This window comes from Coregonus lavaretus (assembly GCF_964263955.1).
Source record: "Coregonus lavaretus genome assembly, contig: HAP1_SCAFFOLD_217, whole genome shotgun sequence".
In the NCBI taxonomy this organism is placed as follows: domain Eukaryota; kingdom Metazoa; phylum Chordata; class Actinopteri; order Salmoniformes; family Salmonidae; genus Coregonus; species Coregonus lavaretus.
In genome coordinates, this window is record NW_028165332.1 from 203543 (window position 1) to 225626 (window position 22084).

Sequence of the window (22084 nt, forward strand, 5' to 3'; positions counted from 1 at the left end):
TGAATTTGGTCAACAAAAAATGGAATTGCTCATTTGCTACGTGAGGCTTATTTGATCAAATATACATTTTGTAATGATTATGTTGTTACGAATGCACTGATATAAATGGACGCACGTGGCATTTCGGCAACTTTAATGTTATATCAGCGTTGTGCCTGTTGTCATAGAGATAGATAGAGGATTCATCATAGATAAACCCGTTTTAGCATGGACATTGCTATTGAGGGCTTGCGTCAACTGGGTGGGATCCTATGAGTTGGGAGCAATCAGCCAATGAAGAAGAAGAAGAAAATTGACAACTTTAAAATGGAGATAGCCTCAATGGCTCTGCCCATGCTGTCACAGACGCTGTAGTGGTACAGATACAAAGATGACACCTCTATCTATCTCTATGACCCGTTGTTCACACAGAACTCTGCCCTCTCATTGGCTAGAATGGTCCCACTTGATCTCGCCTCCTTCCGCCTGCCTTTCATCTTTGAGGACATGTATTTCCATTGTTAGAGTGGTCCATAGAATTAGGAATTAGAATAATAGAATGGACATTAACCTTCTTGTGATGGGATAAAGGTCAGCCATTTTGGTCAAGGAGTTGGTCAACCATGGTTTGCTAGTGCTGCGATAAGATATTGTGTAAAATAACGAATTTGAAGAATTTATCTGCACTGTATGTTTGTTAGCTAGCTAGCCAGACAGTTTTTGAGGAATGATTCCATACATTTTTCAAATTAACTGCCAATATGCCAACATTCCATTCAAACAATGCAGGCTGAAATCAGTTGATGATAGGCCTTAAAGAAGTTGTAAATGCAACAAGTACTGATATTGTATCATACTGTACAGCACTCTCAGCTTTCCAATATTTTTTTTGTTGTTGAGACATTTATGGTCTGTTTACATATATTTTAGAGGCTATATATACAGAAAAATAGCATAAAACCCATAAACTGTATTTATAAACTGTAATATTTTAGGTTGGCAACAATTCTATTACACAATTTCTTATACATCACATTTATTTTCCTGCATCTACTGCCATTCATTCCAATTAGACTGGTTTGGATTTCTCCCAGAACAATATGACTGCCATTTTCACCCCATTCTGGAACTTCGAGGGTTTATAACACAACCCCTCTAGTAATTTAATAGGATCTCTATGGAGCGGTCACTCTAATCTCTTGTCAATATAATGGACAATCTTTGGTTGAACCCAATCAGTTCAATTATCTATTATTATTATTATTATTATTATTATTGTCTGTTATTAGTTCTAAATGTGAATAAATTAAAAACCACACCGCACTTCACCACACTACATTACTACACTACAGTACTACACCACACTACTACTGTCACAAGCCGGGCTAGAACTCCGGTCTCAGATGTGTAGAGCTGGGGGTACTACCCCTTAGCCACAGAGGAGATGTTGTAGGACCCAAATGAAACACCCAAGGCAATACTCCAGGCAAGTAGATTTAATGTTCCAAAACAGGAGGCAAAACAAAACAACTCCACGAGGGGAGAAAAACAAACTAAAGATAACTTCGAACAACTTACTAGGACTGACACGGTGGGACAAAGCAGGAGACACATAGTCAGGACGCAATAACCAAGTGAGAAACAAGGGGAAAACACACAGCTAAAATACTAAAGGGAAAACAAGGCACAGGTGACCTGGATCAAACTAATGAGGACACATGAGGAAGAACAAAGGCAGAGGGGAACACCGCTGACCTCTAGAGGCCAGGAGACAAACAGGAGAAGCAGGAAGCTGACAGGACCCCCTCCTCTAGGAACGACTCCTGACGTTCCTTCCAGAACACCCTGGCCTCAGGGTGCGAAAATCTCGGACCAACCCTGGATCCAGGATGTCCCTGGCTGGAACCCAGGAGCGCTCCTCTGGCCCGTAGCCCTCCCAGTCCACCAGATACTGCAGAGAGTTCTGGACCCTCCGGGAGTCCAGTATCCGGCGGACTGTGTAGGCTGGCTGGCCGTCAATAATCCTGGGAGGTGGCGGGGGTCTGCGTGGGGGGGCAAAGGGAGAAGACAAGACAGGTTTAATAAGTGAAACATGGAAAGTGGGGTTAATACGAAGGGAGCGAGGGAGAACCAAACGATAAGACACAGGGTTAACCTTTCTAGCAATGCGGAAAGGGCCGATGTATCTCTGGGAAAGCTTCTTGGATTCGACCCGGAGGGGCAGGTTCTTAGTGGCCAACCAAACTCTCTGACCAGCTCGGAAACTAGGGGCCGTCCGGCGGTGGCGATTAGCCTGACTTTGGTATCTCTGGGAGGTCCGAAGGAGGGCACGCCTGGCCTTCTTCCAGGTCCGCCAACAGCGTTGGACAAAGCGCTGGGCCGAGGGAACACCAACCTGCGCCTCCTCCTCTGGAAATAATGGAGGGTTGTAACCGAACTGGCATTCGAATGGGGACAATCCGGTGGCTGAGGACTGGAGGGTGTTGTGGGCATATTCAGCCCAAATGATATAGGTGGCCCAAGACGTGGGATTACTGGCCGCCATACACCGCAGGGTGGTCTCCAGATCCCGATTAATCCGTTCCGTTTGGCCATTAGACTCTGGATGGAACCCCGACGATAGGCTGGCTGTGGCCCCAACAAGCCTGCAGAAGGCCCCCCAAAACCGGGACGAGAATTGGGGACCTCGGTCAGAGACCACGTCCAGGGGAATACCAAATATCCGGAAGACATGGTTCATGAGGAGCTCAGCAGTCTCCTTAGCCGAGGGCAGCTTGGGCAGGGGGATAAACCGGGCAGCCTTAGAGAACCGGTCTACCACCACTAGGATGACGGTGTTGCCCTGGGATAGAGGAAGTCCCGTAACAAAGTCCAGAGAAAGGTGTGACCATGGCCTTCGAGGAACAGGTAAGGGATGGAGCAGTCCCTGGGGTCGCTGGCGTGTCGACTTTCCCTGGTTGCACACAGGGCAGGCCTCCACATAGACCTGCACGTCCTTCTTGATGGACGGCCACCAAAACCGCCGTCGGAGGAACTCCAGTGTGCGAGCACTGCCTGGATGGCATGTCAAGGGCGACTCATGACCCCACTGCAAGACGCGGGCCCGAACAGAGAGAGGAACGTACAGGCGACCGGCAGGACCACCGCCTGGATCGGGCTCCTGGACAAGAGCTTCTCGTACCCCTCTTTCTAGTTCCCACTGAAGAGGTGCGACGATCCTAGACCTCGGAATAATCGATGCCAAGGGCTTCTCTTGTACCTCGGGAGAGTAGACTCGAGACAGAGCATCCGGCTTGACGTTCTTGGTGCCAGGTCGGTAAGTCAGGAGGAACTGGAATCGATTAAAGAAAAGAGACCATCGTGCTTGCCGAGGGTTCATCCGCTTAGCCTGTTGGAGATATTCCAGGTTCTTGTGGTCTGTGAGAACCTGGAAAGGGTGCTGAGCCCCCTCAAGCCAATGGCGCCACTCCTCCAAGGCCAGTTTTACCGCAAGCAACTCTAGATCCCCCACGTGGTAGTTGCGCTCGGCCTCAGACAGGCGGCGAGACATGAAGGCACAAGGGTGTAATCTCCCATCCGCACCCCTCTGTGACAGGACGGCTCCTACCCCCACTTCTGAGGCGTCCACCTCCACCACGAAAGGTCTTTCTGGGTCAGGGGTCACCAGAATCGGAGCAGAAGTGAAGCGGCGCTTGAGATCCTCGAAGGCCCCTGCTGCTTCCGGACCCCAGTGAATCTTGGTCCCTCCTCCCTTGGTAAGCGTCGTCAAGGGGGCTACCACCGAGCTGAAATTCTTGATGAACTTCCGATAGAAGTTAGAAAAGCCAATGAACCGTTGAACCTCCTTGACCGTGGCAGGTGTGGGCCAATCGTGGACCGCCTTGACCTTCTTGGGATCCATCTCTAGGTGCCCGGGAGTGACAATAAACCCGAGAAACTGAGTCTGAGAAACATGAAATTCACACTTCTCAGGCTTAACGTAGAGGTGATTGTCAAGGAGCCTCTGGAGAACCCGGCTAACATGCCCCTCATGCTCCTTCAGTGACCTCGAGAAGATGAGGATATCGTCCAGGTACACGAAGACGAACAGATTAAGCATATCCCGGAGAACATCATTAATCAGGGCTTGGAATACTGCGGGGGCATTGGTGAGCCCGAACGGCATCACCCGATATTCATAGTGCCCCGTGGGCGTGTTGAACGCCGTCTTCCATTCGTCTCCTGGCCGGATCCGCACGAGATGGTAAGCATTGCGGAGATCCAGCTTAGTAAAAATGGAAGCCCCTTGAAGCAGCTCAAAAGCCGTGGCCATGAGAGGAAGGGGGTATCGATTCCGAACCGTGATCTTGTTGAGTCCCCGGTAATCAATACAAGGCCTAAGACCCCCGTCTTTCTTTTCAACAAAAAAGAAGCCCGCCCCAGCCGGGGAAGTAGAGGCATAGATGAGGCCGGCTGCCAAGGACTCCTTAATGTAGGTGTCCATAGCTGCGTGCTCGGGGGAGGACAAGGAAAAGATCCGACCTCTAGGAGGGCAGCACCCAGGGAGTAGATCAATGGCACAGTCATACGTGCGATGAGGCGGTAAGGCAGTAGCCCGGGCCTTGCTGAACACTGCCTTGAACCGATGGTAAACACTGGGGACTCGGGAGATGTCAACCGACTCTTGAAACTGGGTACTAGGGGCTGAGGGACTCTGAAGCATGCAGGTGAGTTGGCAAGTGGGACCCCAGCTAAGAATGGTGCCAGTAGGCCAGTCGATCTGGGGATTATGTCTGCATAGCCAAGGGTGACCCAGGATAATAGGATACTCGGGAGAGTCAATGAGATAGAAGGTCTCCTCCTGCTGGTGTTGAGAGATGGTAAGTCGCAGGGACTGAGTCGCCTCAGTAACCTTTCCTGGTTCCAGAGGTCTGCCATCTAAGGCAGTAACTGCCTGGGGTTGAGGAAGTAGTTGGGTAGGGATCTTAAGTTCCTTAGCCAAGGTTACATCCATAAAATCACCTGCGGCACCGGAATCGATCATAGCCTGGACCCGATGCTGGTGGCCCTCCCAGGACAGAGTGGCTGGAATAGCTAGGACCGCGTTAGTAGGAGGAGCTCTAATTTTCCCCATCACAACCCTCCTGTAGCTGGGCGGGGACAGGCGTTTCCCGAAAGCTCGGGGCAAGTGGAGCGGAAGTGGCCGGCAACCCCGCAGTAGAGGCACCGACGCTCCCTCATGCGACGTTCCCTTTCGTTGGGAGAAAGCCTGGAACGGCCTAACTGCATGCTCTCCGGGGAATCCTGGGGCAGTTCAGGAGCCGGGGCAGCTCTGAATGACGGAGTCCAAACAGGAGAAACAGAGCTGCTCAGAGGAACTTGGGACTGAGACACCTGACGGCGAGCCGTTCTCCGCTCTCTTAGACGATTGTCCAGGCGGATGGCCAAGGCTATGAGGGACTTGAGATCTCCAGCTGGTTCTCGGGTGGCTAACTCATCTTGAAGGGGCTCAGATAACCCTCCCTGAAAGCAGACCCTCAGCGCTTCATCATTCCATCCGCTCCTTGCTGCTATGGTCCGGAAATCAATGGCAAAATCTGCCGTGCTTCGGGGGCCCTGACGGAGAGACAGTAGGCGCTTGGAAGCCTCCCGCCCACTGACAGGATGATCGAACACCCGCTTGAACTCTTCTACAAATGCAGCGTGGGAGTCACAACAGGCCTCCTGGGACTGCCACACCGCAGAAGCCCAGGCGAGCGCCCTTTCTGAAAGAAGGGTAATGATGTAGGCAATCTTGGAACGGTCTGTGGGAAAACTTGAGGGTTGGAGCTCGAAGGTGAGGGAGCATTGGGTGAGGAAACCCTGGCAAGAGCTTGGATCCCCAGAAAAGGGCTTGGGAGGTGGTAGTCGGGGCTCCGCCAACCGAGAAGGCCTGTCGTCACTGGGGGGTGACCTGGGGGAAGGGAGAGGACCAGGGAGGCGTTCAAAGAGCTGGCGAAGGGCACTCATCATTTCGGCCAAGAGTTGAGAATGACTAGCCATCAGCTCCTCTTGTCGGCTGAGAACGGCTTCATGGCGCTGGAAAGAAGCCTCATGTCGAGTGATCACCGCCAACAGGTCCTGGGAACTGAGTGTTTCTGGGTCCATGATTGACTTGGTTATTCTGTCACAAGCCGGGCTAGAACTCCGGTCTCAGATGTGTAGAGCTGGGGGTACTACCCCTTAGCCACAGAGGAGATGTTGTAGGACCCAAATGAAACACCCAAGGCAATACTCCAGGCAAGTAGATTTAATGTTCCAAAACAGGAGGCAAAACAAAACAACTCCACGAGGGGAGAAAAACAAACTAAAGATAACTTCGAACAACTTACTAGGACTGACACGGTGGGACAAAGCAGGAGACACATAGTCAGGACGCAATAACCAAGTGAGAAACAAGGGGAAAACACACAGCTAAAATACTAAAGGGAAAACAAGGCACAGGTGACCTGGATCAAACTAATGAGGACACATGAGGAAGAACAAAGGCAGAGGGGAACACCGCTGACCTCTAGAGGCCAGGAGACAAACAGGAGAAGCAGGAAGCTGACAACTACACTACAGTACCACACCACACTACTACACTACAGTACTACACCACACTACTACAGTACTACAGTACTACACCACACTACTACAGTACACTACTACAGTACTACAGTACTACACCACACTTCTACAGTACTACAGTACTACACTACACTACAGTACTACACTACACTACAGTACTACACAACACTTCTACAGTACTACAGTACTACACCACACTACTACACTACACCACTACACTACACTACATTACTACACTACACTACAGTACTACACTACACTACAGTACTACACTACACTACTGCAGTACTACACCACACTACTACAGTACACTACTACAGTACTACAGTACTACACTACACTACTACACCACTACACTACAGTACTACACTACACTACTACAGTACTACACCACACTACTACAGTACACTACTTCTGCACTACAGTACTACACTACACTACTACACTACAGTACTACACTAAATTACTACACTACACTACAGTACTACACTGCACGATTACACTACACTACACTACTACACTACTACACTACACTAAACTACTACACTACACTACACTACATTACTACATTACTACACTACTACACTACAGTACACTACTACAGTACTACTAAACTACACTACACCACACCACACTACACTACACCAATCTCTCCTCCAAACCCAGTGATTTCTGATCCCATCTGAACCCAGATCCTCTGGTAGGCCCTGTGACCATCTGAACCCAGATCCTCTGGTAGGCCCTGTGACCATCTGAACCCAGATCCTCTGGTAGGCCCTGTGACCATCTGAACCCAGATCCTCTGGTAGGCCCCGTGACCATCTGAACCCAGATCCTCTGGTAGGCCTCGTGACCATCTGAACCCAGATCCTCTGGTAGGCCCCGTGACCATCTGAACCCGTGACCATCTGAACCCAGATCCTCTGGTAGGCCCCGTGACCATCTGAACCCAGATCCTCTGGTAGGCCCCGTGACCATCTGAACCCAGATCCTCTGGTAGGCCCTGTGACCATCTGAACCCAGATCCTCTGGTAGGCCCCGTGACAATCTGAACCCAGATCCTCTGGTAGGCCCCGTGACCATCTGAACCCAGATCCTCTGGTAGGCCCCGTGACCATCTGAACCCAGATCCTCTGGTAGGCCCCGTGACCATCTGAACCCAGATCCTCTGGTAGGCCCTGTGACCATCTGAACCCAGATCCTCTGGTAGGCCCCGTGACCATCTGAACCCAGATCCTCTGGTAGGCCCCGTGACCATTTCATTTGAGAAAGGGAAGAAATAAATATATAAGGAAAAGAAGAAAGGAAATAAATGTGTCCTCCAAAGTCTGGACTTATTTGAATGAATGAATAATTTAAAGGGGAGAGGATTCAGGGCTGCATAAATTGCCAAACCCTTACTCTTGATACATTCATTATTCATAGAGCCATTACACACTGGCATGTTGGGTTAGGGGCTAGAGATGTTCAGAGGGGTGACACACACAAACACACACATGCACGCACACACACACACGCACACATACACACACGCATACACAAACTAATGCACAAACTCAAACACAAATGCACGCACGTACACTCACAATGACATGGATACATTTGCACATGGACACAAACACACACACACGTAGGACAGTCGTCAGACAGACCGACAGAAAGACAGACAGAGACGTGTAGGTCCTTCTCCCTAGATACAGTATCATTTGAATATAAAAAAAAAAAGACCTTTTGTAAAAAGTTAAAGTTTCATCAAAGGTTGTCTCAACATTATGGTTAGAGCCATAATAATGTGTATGATATCTTAAAGAAGGATATCTTCAGGGACTATGATTACATTTTCGCCTAAAATGACATACTCAAATCTAACTGCCTGTAGCTCAGGACCTGAAGCAAGGATATGTATATTCTTGATACCATTTGAAAGGAAACACTTTGAAGTTTGTGGAAATGTGAAATTAATGTAGGAGAATATAACAAATTAGATCTGGTAAAAGATAATACAAACAGAAAAACATGCGTTTTCTACTTATTTCTTTGTTCCATCATCTTTGAAATGCAAGAAAAAGGCCACAATATAATATTGCAGTTTAGGCGCAATTTAGATGGCAGTAGTGTGTGTGTGCAAAGTTTCAGATTGATCCAGTGAAGCGTTGCAATACTGGACTATTTTGTATCAAGTCTGCCCAAATGTGCCGAATTGGTCAATTGATACATTTTCAAGTACATAACTATAGAGAACATACAAAAATGATATGGTAATACAAAATGTACATTTACACACTCCCAGGAATGTCATACATGATGGATCATTAGCTTATACACTAACTTTCACACATCTAGATGGCCGTGCGGGGTGGGTGTGGAGCCAGAGACAGCAGGGGTTCAAACTGTAGAACCCAGTTCCTACATTTGAATATAAAAATGGATTTTATCAAACAAAACTATGCTACATTTTATCTCTGGGACCCTTAGGATGACAAATCAGAGCAAGATTACTGAATGTAAGTACATTATTTCCTTCAGAGGTGAATGTATCAAATCAGTTGCCGTGATACGTTTTTTGTTGTTGAGAACTCTCCTCAAACAATGGAATGGTATTTTTTCACTGTACTAGCAACTGTAAAGTGGGCAGTGCAGTTACATTAACAAGAATTTAAGCTTTCTGCCCATATAAGATATGTCTATGTCCTGGAAAGTTTGCTGTTACTTCAAAACAGTCATGCTAATCACATTAGCGCACGTTAGCTCAACAGTCCCGTATACGGGACACTGATCCCGTAGAGGTTAAATTGGGCCACCCTCTCTCTTCTCCCTCGCTCTCTCTCTCTCTCCTCTCCTCGCCACATCTCCACTCCTATCTCTCTCTCTCTCTCTCTCTCTCTCTCTCTCTCTCTCTCTCTCTCTCTCTCCTCACCACATCTCCACTCCTCCCTCTCTCTCTCTCGCTCGCTCTCTCTCTCTCTCTCTCTCTCTCTCTCTCTCTCTCTCTCTCTCTCTCTCTCTCTCATCTCCACTCCTCCCTCTCTCTCTCTCTCTCTCTCTCTCTCTCTCTCTCTCTCTCTCTCTCTCTCTCTCTCCTCGCCACGTCTCCACTCCTCTCTCTCTCTCTCTCTCTCTCTCTCTCTCGTCACCACATCTCCACTCCTATCTCTCTCGCTCTCTCTCCTCTCCTCGCCACATCTCCACTACTCTCTCTCTCTCTCTCTCTCTCCTCGCCACATCTCCACTCCTCCCTCTCTCTCTCTCTCCTCGCCACATCTCCACTCCTCTCTCTCTCTCTCTCTCTCTCGTCACCACATCTCCACTCCTATCTCTCTCGCTCTCTCTTATTGGCATGGCAAACGTATGTTAACATTGCAAAATATTAACAGTCAACATTACATTCAGAAGTTCCAAAAGAATAAAGACATTTCAAATGTCATATTATGTATATACAGTTGAAGTCGGAAGTTTACATACACTTAGGTTGGAGTCATTAAAACTCGTTTTTCAACCACTACACACATTTCTTGTTAACAAACTATAGTTTTGGCAAGTCGGTTAGGACATCTACTTTGTGCATGACACAAGTAATTTTTCCAATTGTTTACAGACAGATTATTTCACTTGTAATTCACTGTATCACAATTCCAGTGGGTCAGAAGTTTACATACACTAAGTTGACTGTGCCTTTAAACAGCTTGGAAAATTCCAGAAAATGATATCATGGCTTTAGAAGCTTCCGATAGGCTAATTTACATCATTTCAGTCAATTGGAGGTGTACCTGTGGATGTATTTCAAGGCCTACCTTCAAGCTCAGTGCCTCTTCGCTTGACATCATAGGAAAATCAAAAGAAATAAGCCAAGACCTCAGAAAAAGATGGTAGACCTCCACAAGTCTGGTTCATTCTTGGGAGCAATTTCCAAATGCCTGAAGGTACCACGTTCATCTGTACAAACAATAGTACGCAAGTATAAACACCATGGGACCACGCAGCCGTCATACCGCTCAGGAAGGAGACACATTCTGTCTCCTAGAGATTAACGTACTTTGGTGGGAAAATCAATCCCAGAACAACAGCAAAGGACCTTGTGAAGATGCTGGAGGAAACAGGTACAAAAGTATCTATATCCACAGTAAAACTAGTCCTATATCGATATAACCTGAAAGGCCGCTCAGCAAGGAAGAAGCCACTGCTCCAAAACTGCCATAAAAAGCCAGGCTACAGTTTGCAACTGCACGTGGGGACAAAGATTGTACTTTTTGGAGAAATGTCCTGTCGTATCGGGGGAATGCTGGCAATTATTGCTGTCAACAAAGAGTCCGCTTAGGCTGCACCATGATTAGAGGCTTTTATTAATATCACAAGGTTACAGCATAAGTTACAGACCCGCGGTGTCTGGAGGAGCACCGTCCCAAAATAATCTGAATGCTCCTGACTTGTCCTTTGTCTAACCCATACTTATAAACAATGTCAGTAAATGGGTTGCTCCCTTTTTCGTCCAATCACCGGTCTCCCCTGGGGCGTCACCCTCCAACTGCTACATTCAAACCAAGATAAACAGTTCTTCTTTGTCCCTCAAGACTAGTCATAATCTTCATACACGACATATCCCCCCTTCGAGACTAAACAGTCTCGAAAACAAACAGAATAGGATTATGACAAGTGACAATTTATCTTATTGAGTATCTTTAACATTAAACCAAAAACATTCTTCTCTAGAGTGTAAATACCTTTCTATGAAATATGAACAAATCTTTATGAAGTGTGAATACATTACTATGAAATATGAACAAATCTTTATGGAGTGTAAGATCGAAAAACTGTCCGGCAACCTTCGTTCCAAATCCATCCATCAATCAAGACAGTAAAATTCTCTCACGGTCCCTCTGCCCCAGGCAACCACCTCGGTACTCCAGATAAACTCATAAACAATGTAAATGCATTTGAAACTATGATGCAATTAAATACCCATGTAAGCCCCTGCAAACAAAATCCTATCCAAAAAATATCCACTCTAAGGCTGGTCAACCCATTGGACCCTATAGTGGACCTCTCCCTGCCTAGACTCCCTGTCCCTAAGCATTCACGAAATAAACAAAAACATCTAAGATCCTCACATGTATTCAATAACATCAAATATCATTCTACAAAAAGTAATACCTAAGAATATGACACAAATTATGTATTTACACATGCAAATATGTCTATATTTCATTGCAGACACTGGAATGTAGTCCACTACACTTCATCTCCTCCGTAGTCTCCTCTTCTAATGCATTGTTGATGATGGAATCGGCCTCTTTCCACACCTTCTCCTCCAGTCATTGTCCTTTCACATTGTCCCTTCATATTGTCCTTGTTTGAGTATTTCAATCTCTACATGTTCCCCCAAATGCTTCTGAAAGAAAAGAAAAGACCAAACAGTATCTTTTGCAAAACAACACTTTCAAATTAAACTTCAATATCAACTAAGAATATAAAAATGATATATAAATGATGTATGAATCACATTAACCATTTCCCCCCTTTGATTCATAAAATCATACTAAAATCACCCTAATTTTGAAAAAAAAATAATTGAAAAATGATCAAATTATCAAAAATGATATTTATCCATTCAGTTCCACTTGTCCATCTTCATCCAGATCAGGAACAGTCAACACCGGCATCTGAGTGTTGTCTCCAGGCATCACTCTCCAACCTATCTCAATATCATAGCTTTCTCAAGGGTCAGTAACAAATTACAAACCTCACACACAGTGCTATCAAAGCTGCAACTAAAATCTGAACCATCACTGCCCCTACTGGGCCTACCTGATCTTGCAACCAAGTCTTCGCTGACTTCCGCTCCTTCAGATCTACCAAATGCATCCCTTATATTCTTCAATGCATCTATAACCCCAGTGATATTATCTGAACTATCTGGAATCAAAGTATAACTAATATTATCAATATGATCTTCCCAAATGTTACACCATACCATGGAAAAACTCCCCCCTTCTCCCTTAGGTTTATCCTTCAATGATAGGCTTGAAGCCTATGACATGTCGCCATGTATCTTTTCATCCTATTTCCAACCCTAGATTTATCTGTGTTCGGTGCTACCCCTCTTTTAATGGTAAAACCTCATATGGAAGCTTCAACGTTGACATGTAACAACATCCTGTCCATCAATAGGGTAAGAATATATACGCTTTATCACCACAAACCCTCCAAATATCTCTAAAATTCCCCATAGTCACATTGTCAGGCAAAAGTTAATCTTTTAACCATCAAAGTCCTGCTTTTCTTACTAACTGGTACATAAAAAGTTACATTATATTTGTCATCTCTAATCTTATGTTCATGCTTATCCAAAGTCATCATATAATCATCACAATCTGATATTCCCATGAACATACCCTTTACATCATCTGTTTTATTAGAACCAAACAACTTTTAGCCCTCACTGGTTTCACCTCAAATGCTTCAGGGTTTGCTGTTACCTGATTTTACTTCCCATCTAACAAATTCCCATAGGGTAATTCATTTAACCAAGAACACCTAAACCTAGGCTTAAACAACTGTTTTGACAACGACATTATTTTATCTGTTACTGATTGTTGTTGCTGATACAACAGCCATGACAACGCATAAGATTGACCAATACTTGATAGAGGTCGAGCGACCGTCTCTAACATGTTTGTCTGGAATTCTCAACAGACATGGACCCTCAAGATTCCTCACTGATCTTACAGAATGAGCTGCTGGAACCTGCCCATCTATCTGTAATTTTCACAACAGAAGAATCAAACCACTCCATTTAGTTTCTCTCTTCCCTAACGAGCGGTGCTGATCACATACCTCTCCCTGTCTGTCATTAAAATCAAAGACCTCATCCTGTCCTCCATGATAGTATCCTTCACTATTTCAGATGAATCTATATTGACAGCACTCTCTATCCGTATCATAAACCCCTGAGTCTCTCTTGCTGCCTCCTTCAATTTCAGAAAAGTTGTTGTCGGTGTCATACTTCCTACATTTGCTATTGCCATCGTATCATTAATCCCTTCCAAAGTTACCATTAAAGTTGATGTATTACCACCTTTAATTACTTCTAGTGGGAAAGTTACCCATATACTCTGTGTATTAGTTACTGTTGGAGTGACTACTGTAACATATTCTTCCTGACCTCCTTTGATTAGGTGCAACAGCTTCTACTCCTGGTCCTGATAACAATACTTATTCTCCATAATTATCTCTCCATGTGGGAGGAACGTCCCCATCCTAACCCTAATAAGTCTTTTTCCCCCTAAAATTGGTGCTGGAGCTATTGGTTCCCTTATAATCAAATGCGATATATTTATGGCTTTAATAACTATCAATGTTGAAAGAGTTAAATTGCTTCTCACTGTTGTTTTAATAGACTGAAGTGTTAATGTCCCTAGTTACTTCATCCATTTTCCCCAAAGCTTTGAACTCTTTGCTTGTACTTCCATCTATCACCACTAGTGTCAAATGACGTAAATGTAACTTACATTCACTCTCTCTTCCTACTCTAAACCCTGACTTTCAAACTTTTGATTATAAAAATACACCTACAATTACCTTGATCTCCCTGCTGGAACTGTAAATATAGATACTCAATCACCCTCAATCTTCTCTTATCATTCAGCAACACATACTTTCTCAATGTATCTGCTCCTAACAGATCTAAACTCCTACCATATCTTCCCACTAAACTCTAAAATGTCCTTCACCACTGTTCTCTCTCTCTTACTACTAACTTTGAAACTTAGCTTACTGTCTTAGAGTTCCTTCAACCTAGTTCTCCTAACTTTTTAATCTAATCTTTTCTCCTAACCTTTAAAAACCTTTTCCACTGATTTATTCACAAAATCCCTTCACCACCAATTTTTTGGATATGTGATTGGGAAAGTCCCCACCTGCTTCTGACTTCTTTACACACAGACTTGGCAAACGACCAAACACCTTTTAGCCTAGCCTGAAATCTCTTAGTGTAAGAATGTAACCCAGAATAACAGTCACCCCTTTTAACTATATTTTTCAGACAGATTGTCTAATAGGCAGTCTAATAGATTATCATCCTTCCTATGATATTATCTTTTTAAGCCAATATGATTCCCAAAAACCCTAATTTTTTAACATCTTCTACCAGACAGCCGTTTAGTGTACATCCTATTGTACAGTTCAATTTACACCATGCATCTCTTCCCAACACTGCAATAGGTATATGTTATAATATTAGTATGTCTATTTTAATTTCTCCTTGATTTTTTATAGCATAGCTCAATTGGTTCCCTAAGAGTAATTAGCTGTTTTACTACCTCAAATCCCTATCCTAATTAGTTAATTTTACATAGTGAGATGTTTAACCTCTTTAGGCTGAACACAGATAAGTTTTTCCACTATTCACTATCACTTCTCATAGTCCTGTTTTTACTTCAATTGTTGGATATTTTCTCTTCTTCTCTAATCGATGCTATCAGCTGACACCCCCCTTTCGGATCTTCTAGGCACTCTAGAATCCTTAGGGTTCACCTGGAGAACAGGTGATCTTGACTGGCCCCTGTATCTTCCTTAAAAATGTTCTCTGTTGTTTCCTCCTGACTTATTGCACTCACAGGTAAAGTGACCAACCTGTCCATAATTATAACAGTCTTCTGAAAGTTGCTGGAAGTGTAGCTGAAATCTTCCTCCTCCTTCTATTTCTTCTCGTCCTCTTCCTCTCCAATTCTGTGTCTGTCCAGAAACTGTCTGTGGGTAGGAAACACCTGGTACCCCCCTTGGCTGGTACAATTGCATTTGATATTGTTCAGTTGACGCTGTAGCAGTGATTGTTGACTTGGTTCACTCTGATTCTTCATAACCAAAGCTTCTCTTCTCCACCAGTTGTATGATTGAGTTTTCTGAGAGTTTCTTGATCCTGTTCTTTCTTGCTGTTGACATATCAGGATTCTTCAAAAGCTTATATTCTAAGTTCTGTCCTCGAAATATCATCTTCCATCATCTTCTTACTCTTCTTCTGTGCCAGTCCTTGTAGGATAAACTCCTTTTGAATACACAGCACCTTTAGTCTCCTCTTTATCGCTGTCTTCATCTGAACTCGAATCTCTTGTATCCTTCTTCCTTCAACTTCCATCAGAGATCAAATGTCTAGTATCCTTCTTCTTTCCTCTCTTGCCAACTTCCTTCTGATCACAGAGTCATATCCACCCATGATCTCTTCTCAATCACTCTGATCTTCATCTTCATCATCTTCTTCAAGTTCCATCTTCCTTAACCTCACTCTTCTCTTTCAGACATCTCATTTTCTTCCTTCTGGAGTTTTGGATTCATCTTCATTGTCGTTTCTGCTTGTCCTCTATCTATTATTCATCTTCATCTCTGATGCAACAATCACCCTCCTGGATGATCACTGGAAGCTGAGGATAAACATCCCTAAGCTCTACTTCCCTTAGCCTTATCTCTATAGCTTTGTTTACCTTATCGCTGGAATCTTTTATCAGTTTTTGTTTGAGAATGAAGGGCAACTTTTGTTTCACTTGCCGGATAACCTCGCAATACTTTAGTTAAAGGATTACCATTTTGCACTATATCAACCGGTGTAATCACTTTCATAGCCTTGCTGTCCTTTCTCCCCATTGTAACTACTCTTTTATATTCCTTTATTATGAATTATCTTATTTTAGACTATATAGCCTATGGCTTCCCCCCTTTAATTATTAATATAACCTAAACAACCCCCCCAAAAAAAAAAAAAAAAAAAAAAAAAACTTCAAAGCAATCCCAAAAACAAAGCCTTCTAACCTTACAACACTACAATTCCCATAAACTCCATTGTTTAATATGCACCCAAGTATCTTAATTCCAGAATACTGTCAGTACCTGATTTCCAACCGAACTGTAATCCAGCCCAGTAATGCACAGAGACTCCAAAATGCAAATTTTATTCAAATCAGTATTTGCCAAGCCTATGTGAAATTGTCATAACATCACATATCCTGTTAGGGGAAGATTTTGTGAACTAGCCTGATATCTGATCCTCTGTCGCGTCACATGATGTCACGTCAGCACTTCCTGTATCTCCTCTCTCTCTCCTCTCGCTTATCGTTCCTCTCATATGACAGAAGAACAAAGACACAGAATAACATTTTAGTAGTTAATGCAATTACTGAGTATTTCCAACCATTCAATATTCGTTCGTTCTACATTTGCTCTAAGAATTAACTGAGGAATAATTATCGATCGCTCAAAAACATTTTATTTAATTTTAATCGTCTTCTAATTCAATTTATTATAATCCGTCAATATATCTCTCTCATTTATCAATTCAATAGGTCACAAAACAAGTTTCATCTTTAACCAACCGCCGCTTTACAACTAGAAGACTCGTGTCCAAATATCTCTTTGTCTGTGTGTTTCTCTGTCTTCCTGCAGCCCCCAACAGAAATATGACCCATTAGCAAAAACGTGTTGTAGTTTAGTACCGTCACACGCATGCGCATTACATTCAGAAATACAATTTCACCGTGGACGGGCGATTTTCTACTCTCTCCCCAAACCTAAACAGTTAACAGTCCTGCTGTACCTCCGTTTTCCCCTCATAGTCAAACAACATTTAACAGCGCTCACAAAACATATAACCTGAATTACACACACACAGACAAGTTTAAGAGGCTTATCCCATCGCAATGGCCCTCTAAGGATATCCGTTAGCATGTAGCACGCAACACAATTAGCATTTTAGCATTTAGCATTTAGCCTTAGCCTTTGCGTACAATGTAGCCTGAAACACAACCCAGCATTTAGCATTAGCATTAGCATTAGCATTTAGCCAACCTGTGGCTTGCACCACGCAACAGACATCCTGCACTGCCCTTTTTATTTTGACATATTTTCCTACCGTTTTGTGCTACCGTGGATTAATGACCATTTCACCGAGAAATTAGACCCAATCAAACCCCCCGTCGGACGAAAGTCGAGCCATAATCACAATCAGATAAACTCCATCAACCCGAGTTTTCTTTAAAACCCACCGACTGCACATTCTATCGTGCCAGCGGATTTGCCGGACCATCATTTTCTAAATGGCCCCCCCGGGGTCTTAAGCGGTACAGTGCCCTAATGAATGCGCATATCTGCCTTAATTGTACACCTTAAACATACACGACAGTCCTCTCGTCTGATGAAACAAAAACAACTGTTTGGCCATAATTACCATCGTTATGTTTGGAGGAAAAAGGGGGTACTTGCAAGCCGAAGAACACCATCCCAACCGTGAAGCACGGGAGTGGCAGCATCATGCTGTGTGGGTGCTTTGCTGCAGGAGGGACTGGTGCCCTTCACAAAATAGATGAAATCATGAGGAAGGAAAATTATGTGGATATATTGAAGCAACATCTCAAGACATCAGTCAGGAAGTTAAAGCTTGGTCGCAAATGGGTCTTCCAAATGGACAATGACCCCAAGCATTCTTCCAAAGTTGTGGCAAAATGGTTTAAGGACAACAAAGTCAAGGTATTGGAGTGGCCATGACAAAGCCCTGACCTCAATCCTATAGAAAATGTGTGGGCAGAACTTAAAAAGCGTGTGCGAGCAAGGAGGCCTACAAACCTGACTCAGTTACACCAGCTCTGTCAGGAGGAATGGGCCAAAATTCCCCCAACTTATTGTGGGAAGCTTGTGGAAGGCTATCCAAAACGTTTCACCTAAGTTAAACAATTTAAAGGCAATGCTACCAAATACTAATTGAGTGTATGTAAACTTCTGACCCACTGGGAATGTGATGAAATAAATAAAAGCTGAACTATTATTCTGACATTTCACAATCTTAAAATAAAGTGGTGATCCTAACTGACTTAAGACAGGGAATGTTTACTAGGATTAAATGTCAGGAATTGTAAAAGACTGAGTTTAAATGTATTTGGCTAAGGTGTATGTAAACTTCTGACAAACTGTATACAGTGTTGTAACAATGTGCAAATAGTTAAAGTACAAATGGGAAAATAAATAAACATAAATATGGGTTGATATTTACAATGGTGTTTGTTCTTCACTGGTTGCCCTTTTCTTGTGGCAACAGGTCACAAATCTTGCTGCTGTGATGGCACACTGTGGTTTTTCACCCAGTAGATAAGGGAGTTTATCAAAATTGGGTTTGTTTGTTTCGAATACTTTGTGGATCTCTGTAATCTGAGGGAAAAATGTGTCTCTAATATGGTCATACATTTGGCAGGAGGTTAGGAAGTGCAGCTCAGTTTCCACCTCATTTTGTGGGCAGTGTGCACATAGCCTGTCTTCTCTTGAGAGCCAGGTCTGCCTACGGCGGCCTTTCTCAATAGCAAGGCTATGCTCACTGTCTGTACATAGTCAAAGCTTTCCTTAAGTTTGGGTCAGTCACAGTGGTCAGGTATTCTGCCACTGTGTACTCTCTGTTTAGAGCCAAATAGCATTCTAGTTTGCTCTGTTTTTTTGTTAATTCTTTCAAATGTGTCAAGTAGTTCTCTTTTTGTTTTCTCATGATTTGGTTGGGTCTAATGGTGTTGTTGTTGTTGTTGTTGTCCTGGGGCTCTGTGGGGTCTGTTTGTGTTTGTGAACAGAGCCCCAGGACCAGCTTACTTAGGGGAGTCTTTTCCAAGTTCATCTCTCTGTAGGTGATGGCTTTGTTATGGAATGTTGGGGAATCGCTTCCTTTTAAGTGGTTATAGAATTTAACGGCTCTTTTCTGGATTTTGATCATTAGCGGGTATCGGCCTAATTCTGCTCTTCATGCATTATTTGGTGTTTTTCGTTGTACACTGAGGAAATTTTTGCAGAATTCTGCATGCAGTGTTAATTTGGTGTTTGTCCCATTTTGTGAATTCTTGGTTGGTGAGCGGACCCCAGACCTCACAACCATAATGTCACGATCGTCGGATATAGAGGACCAAGGCGCAGCGTGGAAGGTGAACATACTTATTTATTAAATGATACACGAACAAAACAACAAATCGATACGTGACGTCCACAGGTGCAAACCACAAACCAACACGGAACAAGATCCCACAAACACTGTGGGAAAACCACCTGACTAAATATGGTTCCCAATCAGAGACAACCAGCAACAGCTGATACTCGTTGCCTCTGATTGAGAACCACTCTGGCCAACATAGATCTACAAAAACTAAACTAGACACAACGAGCACAAAACATAAACTCTACACACCCTGGCTCAACTTAAAAGAGTCCCTAGAGCCAGGGCATGACACATAAAGGGCAATGGGTTCTATAACTGATACAAATTTTATGTTCCTCTTGATGGCATAGAAGGCCCTTCTTGCCTTGTCTCTCAGATCATTCACAGCTTTGTGGAAGATACCTGTGGCGCTGATGTTTAGGCCAAGGTATGTGTAGTGTAGTTTTTTGTGTGCTCTAGGGCAATGGTGTCTACATGGAATTTGTATTTGTGGTCCTGGCAACTGGACCTTTTTTGGAACACCATTATTTTTGTCTTACTGAGATTTACTGTCAGGGCCCAGGTCTGACAGAATCTGTGCAGAAGATCTAGGTGCTGCTGTAGGCCCTCCTTGGTTGGTGACAGAAGCACCAGATCATCAGCAAACAGTAGACATTTGACTTCAGATTCTAGTAGGGTGAGGCCGGGTGCTGCAGACTGTTCTAGTGCCCTCGCCAATTCGTTGATATATATGTTGAAGAGGGTGGGGCTTAAACTGCATCCCTGTCTCACCCCATGGCCCTGTGGAAAGAAATGTGTGTGTTTTTTGCCAATTTTAACTGCACAATTGTTTGTGTACATGGATTTTATAATGTCATATGTTTTTCCCCCAACTCCACTTTCCATTAATTTGTATAGCAGACCCTCATGCCAAATTGAGTCAAAAGTTTTTTTGAAATCAACAAAGCATTAGAAGACTGCCTTTGTTTTGGTTTGTTTGTTTGTCAGTTAGGGTGTGCAGGGTGAATACGTGGTCTGTCGTATGGTAATTTGGTAAAAAGCCAATTTGACATTTGCTCAGTACATTGTTTTCACTGAGGAAATAAACTAGTCTGCTATTAATGATAATGCAGAGGATTTTCCCAAGGTTGCTGTTGACGCATATCCCACGGTAGTTATTGGGGTCAAATTTGTCTCCACTTTTGTGGATTGGGGTGATCAGTCCTTGGTTCCAAATATTGGGGAAGATGCCAGAGCTAAGGATGATGTTAAAGAGTTTAAGTATAGCCAATTGGAAATTGTGGTCTGTATATTTTATCATTTCATTTAGGATACCATCAACACCACAGGCCTTTTTGGGTTGGAGGGTTTGTATTTTGTCCTGTAGTTCATTCAATGTAATTGGATAATCCATTGGGTTCTGGTAGTCTTTAATAGTTGATTCTAAGATTTGCATTTGATCATGTATATATTTTTTTCTGTTTGTTCTTTGTTACAGGGCCAAAAAGATTGGAGAAGTGGTTTACCCATACATCTCCGTTTTGGATAGATAACTTTTCGTGTTGTTGTTTGTTTAGTGTTTTCCAATTTTCCCAGAAGTGGTTAGAGTCTATGGATTCTTCAATTACATTGAGCTGATTTCTGACATGCTGTTCCTTCTTTTTCCATAGTGTATTTCTGTATTGTTTTAGTGATTCACCATAGTGAAGGCGTAGGCTCAGGTTTTCTGGGTCTCTATGTTTTTGGTTTGATAGGTTTCTCAATTTCTTTTAGGTTTTTGCATTCTTCATCAAACCATTTATCACTGTTGTTACTTTTCTTCGGTTTTCTGTTAGATATTTTTAGATTTGATAGGGAAGCTGAGAGGTCAAATATATTGTTTAGGTTTTCTACTGCCATGTTCACTATTACAGTGGAACATTTTGTCCAGGAAGTTGTCGAAAAGGGATTGAATTTGTTGTTGCCTAATTGTTTTTTGGTAGGTTTCGACACCACTTTCCTTCCATCTATAGCATTTCTTAATATTATTCAGTTCCTTTGGCTTTGATGCCTCATGATTGAGTATTGCTCTGTTCAAGCTCTCTCTCTTCTCTGTCCCTCTCTCCTCACCACCACTCCTATCTCACTCTCTCCTCTCCACATCTCTCTCTTACTCCTCCCTGTCTCTCTCTCTCTCTCTCTCTCTCTCTCTCTCTCTCTCTCTCTCTCTCCTCTCTCTCTCTCTCTCTCTCTCTCTCTCTCTCTCTCTCTCTCTCTCTCTCTCTCTCTCTCTCTCTCTCTCTCTCTCTCTCTCTCTCTCTCTCTCTCTCTCTCTCTCTCTCTCTCTCTCTCATTCTATTCCAAAGGAACTTAAAGTATGTTTGCATACATTTTCATACGGGTGACTCCAGCTTGCTCATTGATTAGAATTTTGGAACATAATAGGGCCTCTTTTGTTATTATTAGGCTGACGCTATATACCTTTCATAATATTTCCCTAATGTTATTATCATATCCTCTCTCTCCTCTCTCTCTTGTTGCTTCATTCCTTCCTCGCTTTCAACAGTTAAATGAAGATAAGGTTTAATTGGTCCTGATCTGTCATCATTTCTA

The 22084-nt window shown here is 43.6% G+C and overlaps 1 protein-coding gene across 1 annotated transcript in view; it reads right to left on the reverse strand.

Annotated features, from left to right (window-relative positions):
- Positions 1–389: 389 nt before the first annotated feature.
- LOC311115973 (spartin-like) overlaps positions 390–22084 on the reverse strand; it is a gene marked incomplete at its 3' end in the record, with an annotated part of 39451 nt that continues 17756 nt past the window's right edge. The window contains exon 4 of the mRNA XM_084191089.1: positions 390–476. Within this exon, the coding sequence (XP_084047215.1) occupies positions 390–476 (87 nt within the window). The remainder of the gene's footprint in view (positions 477–22084) is intronic.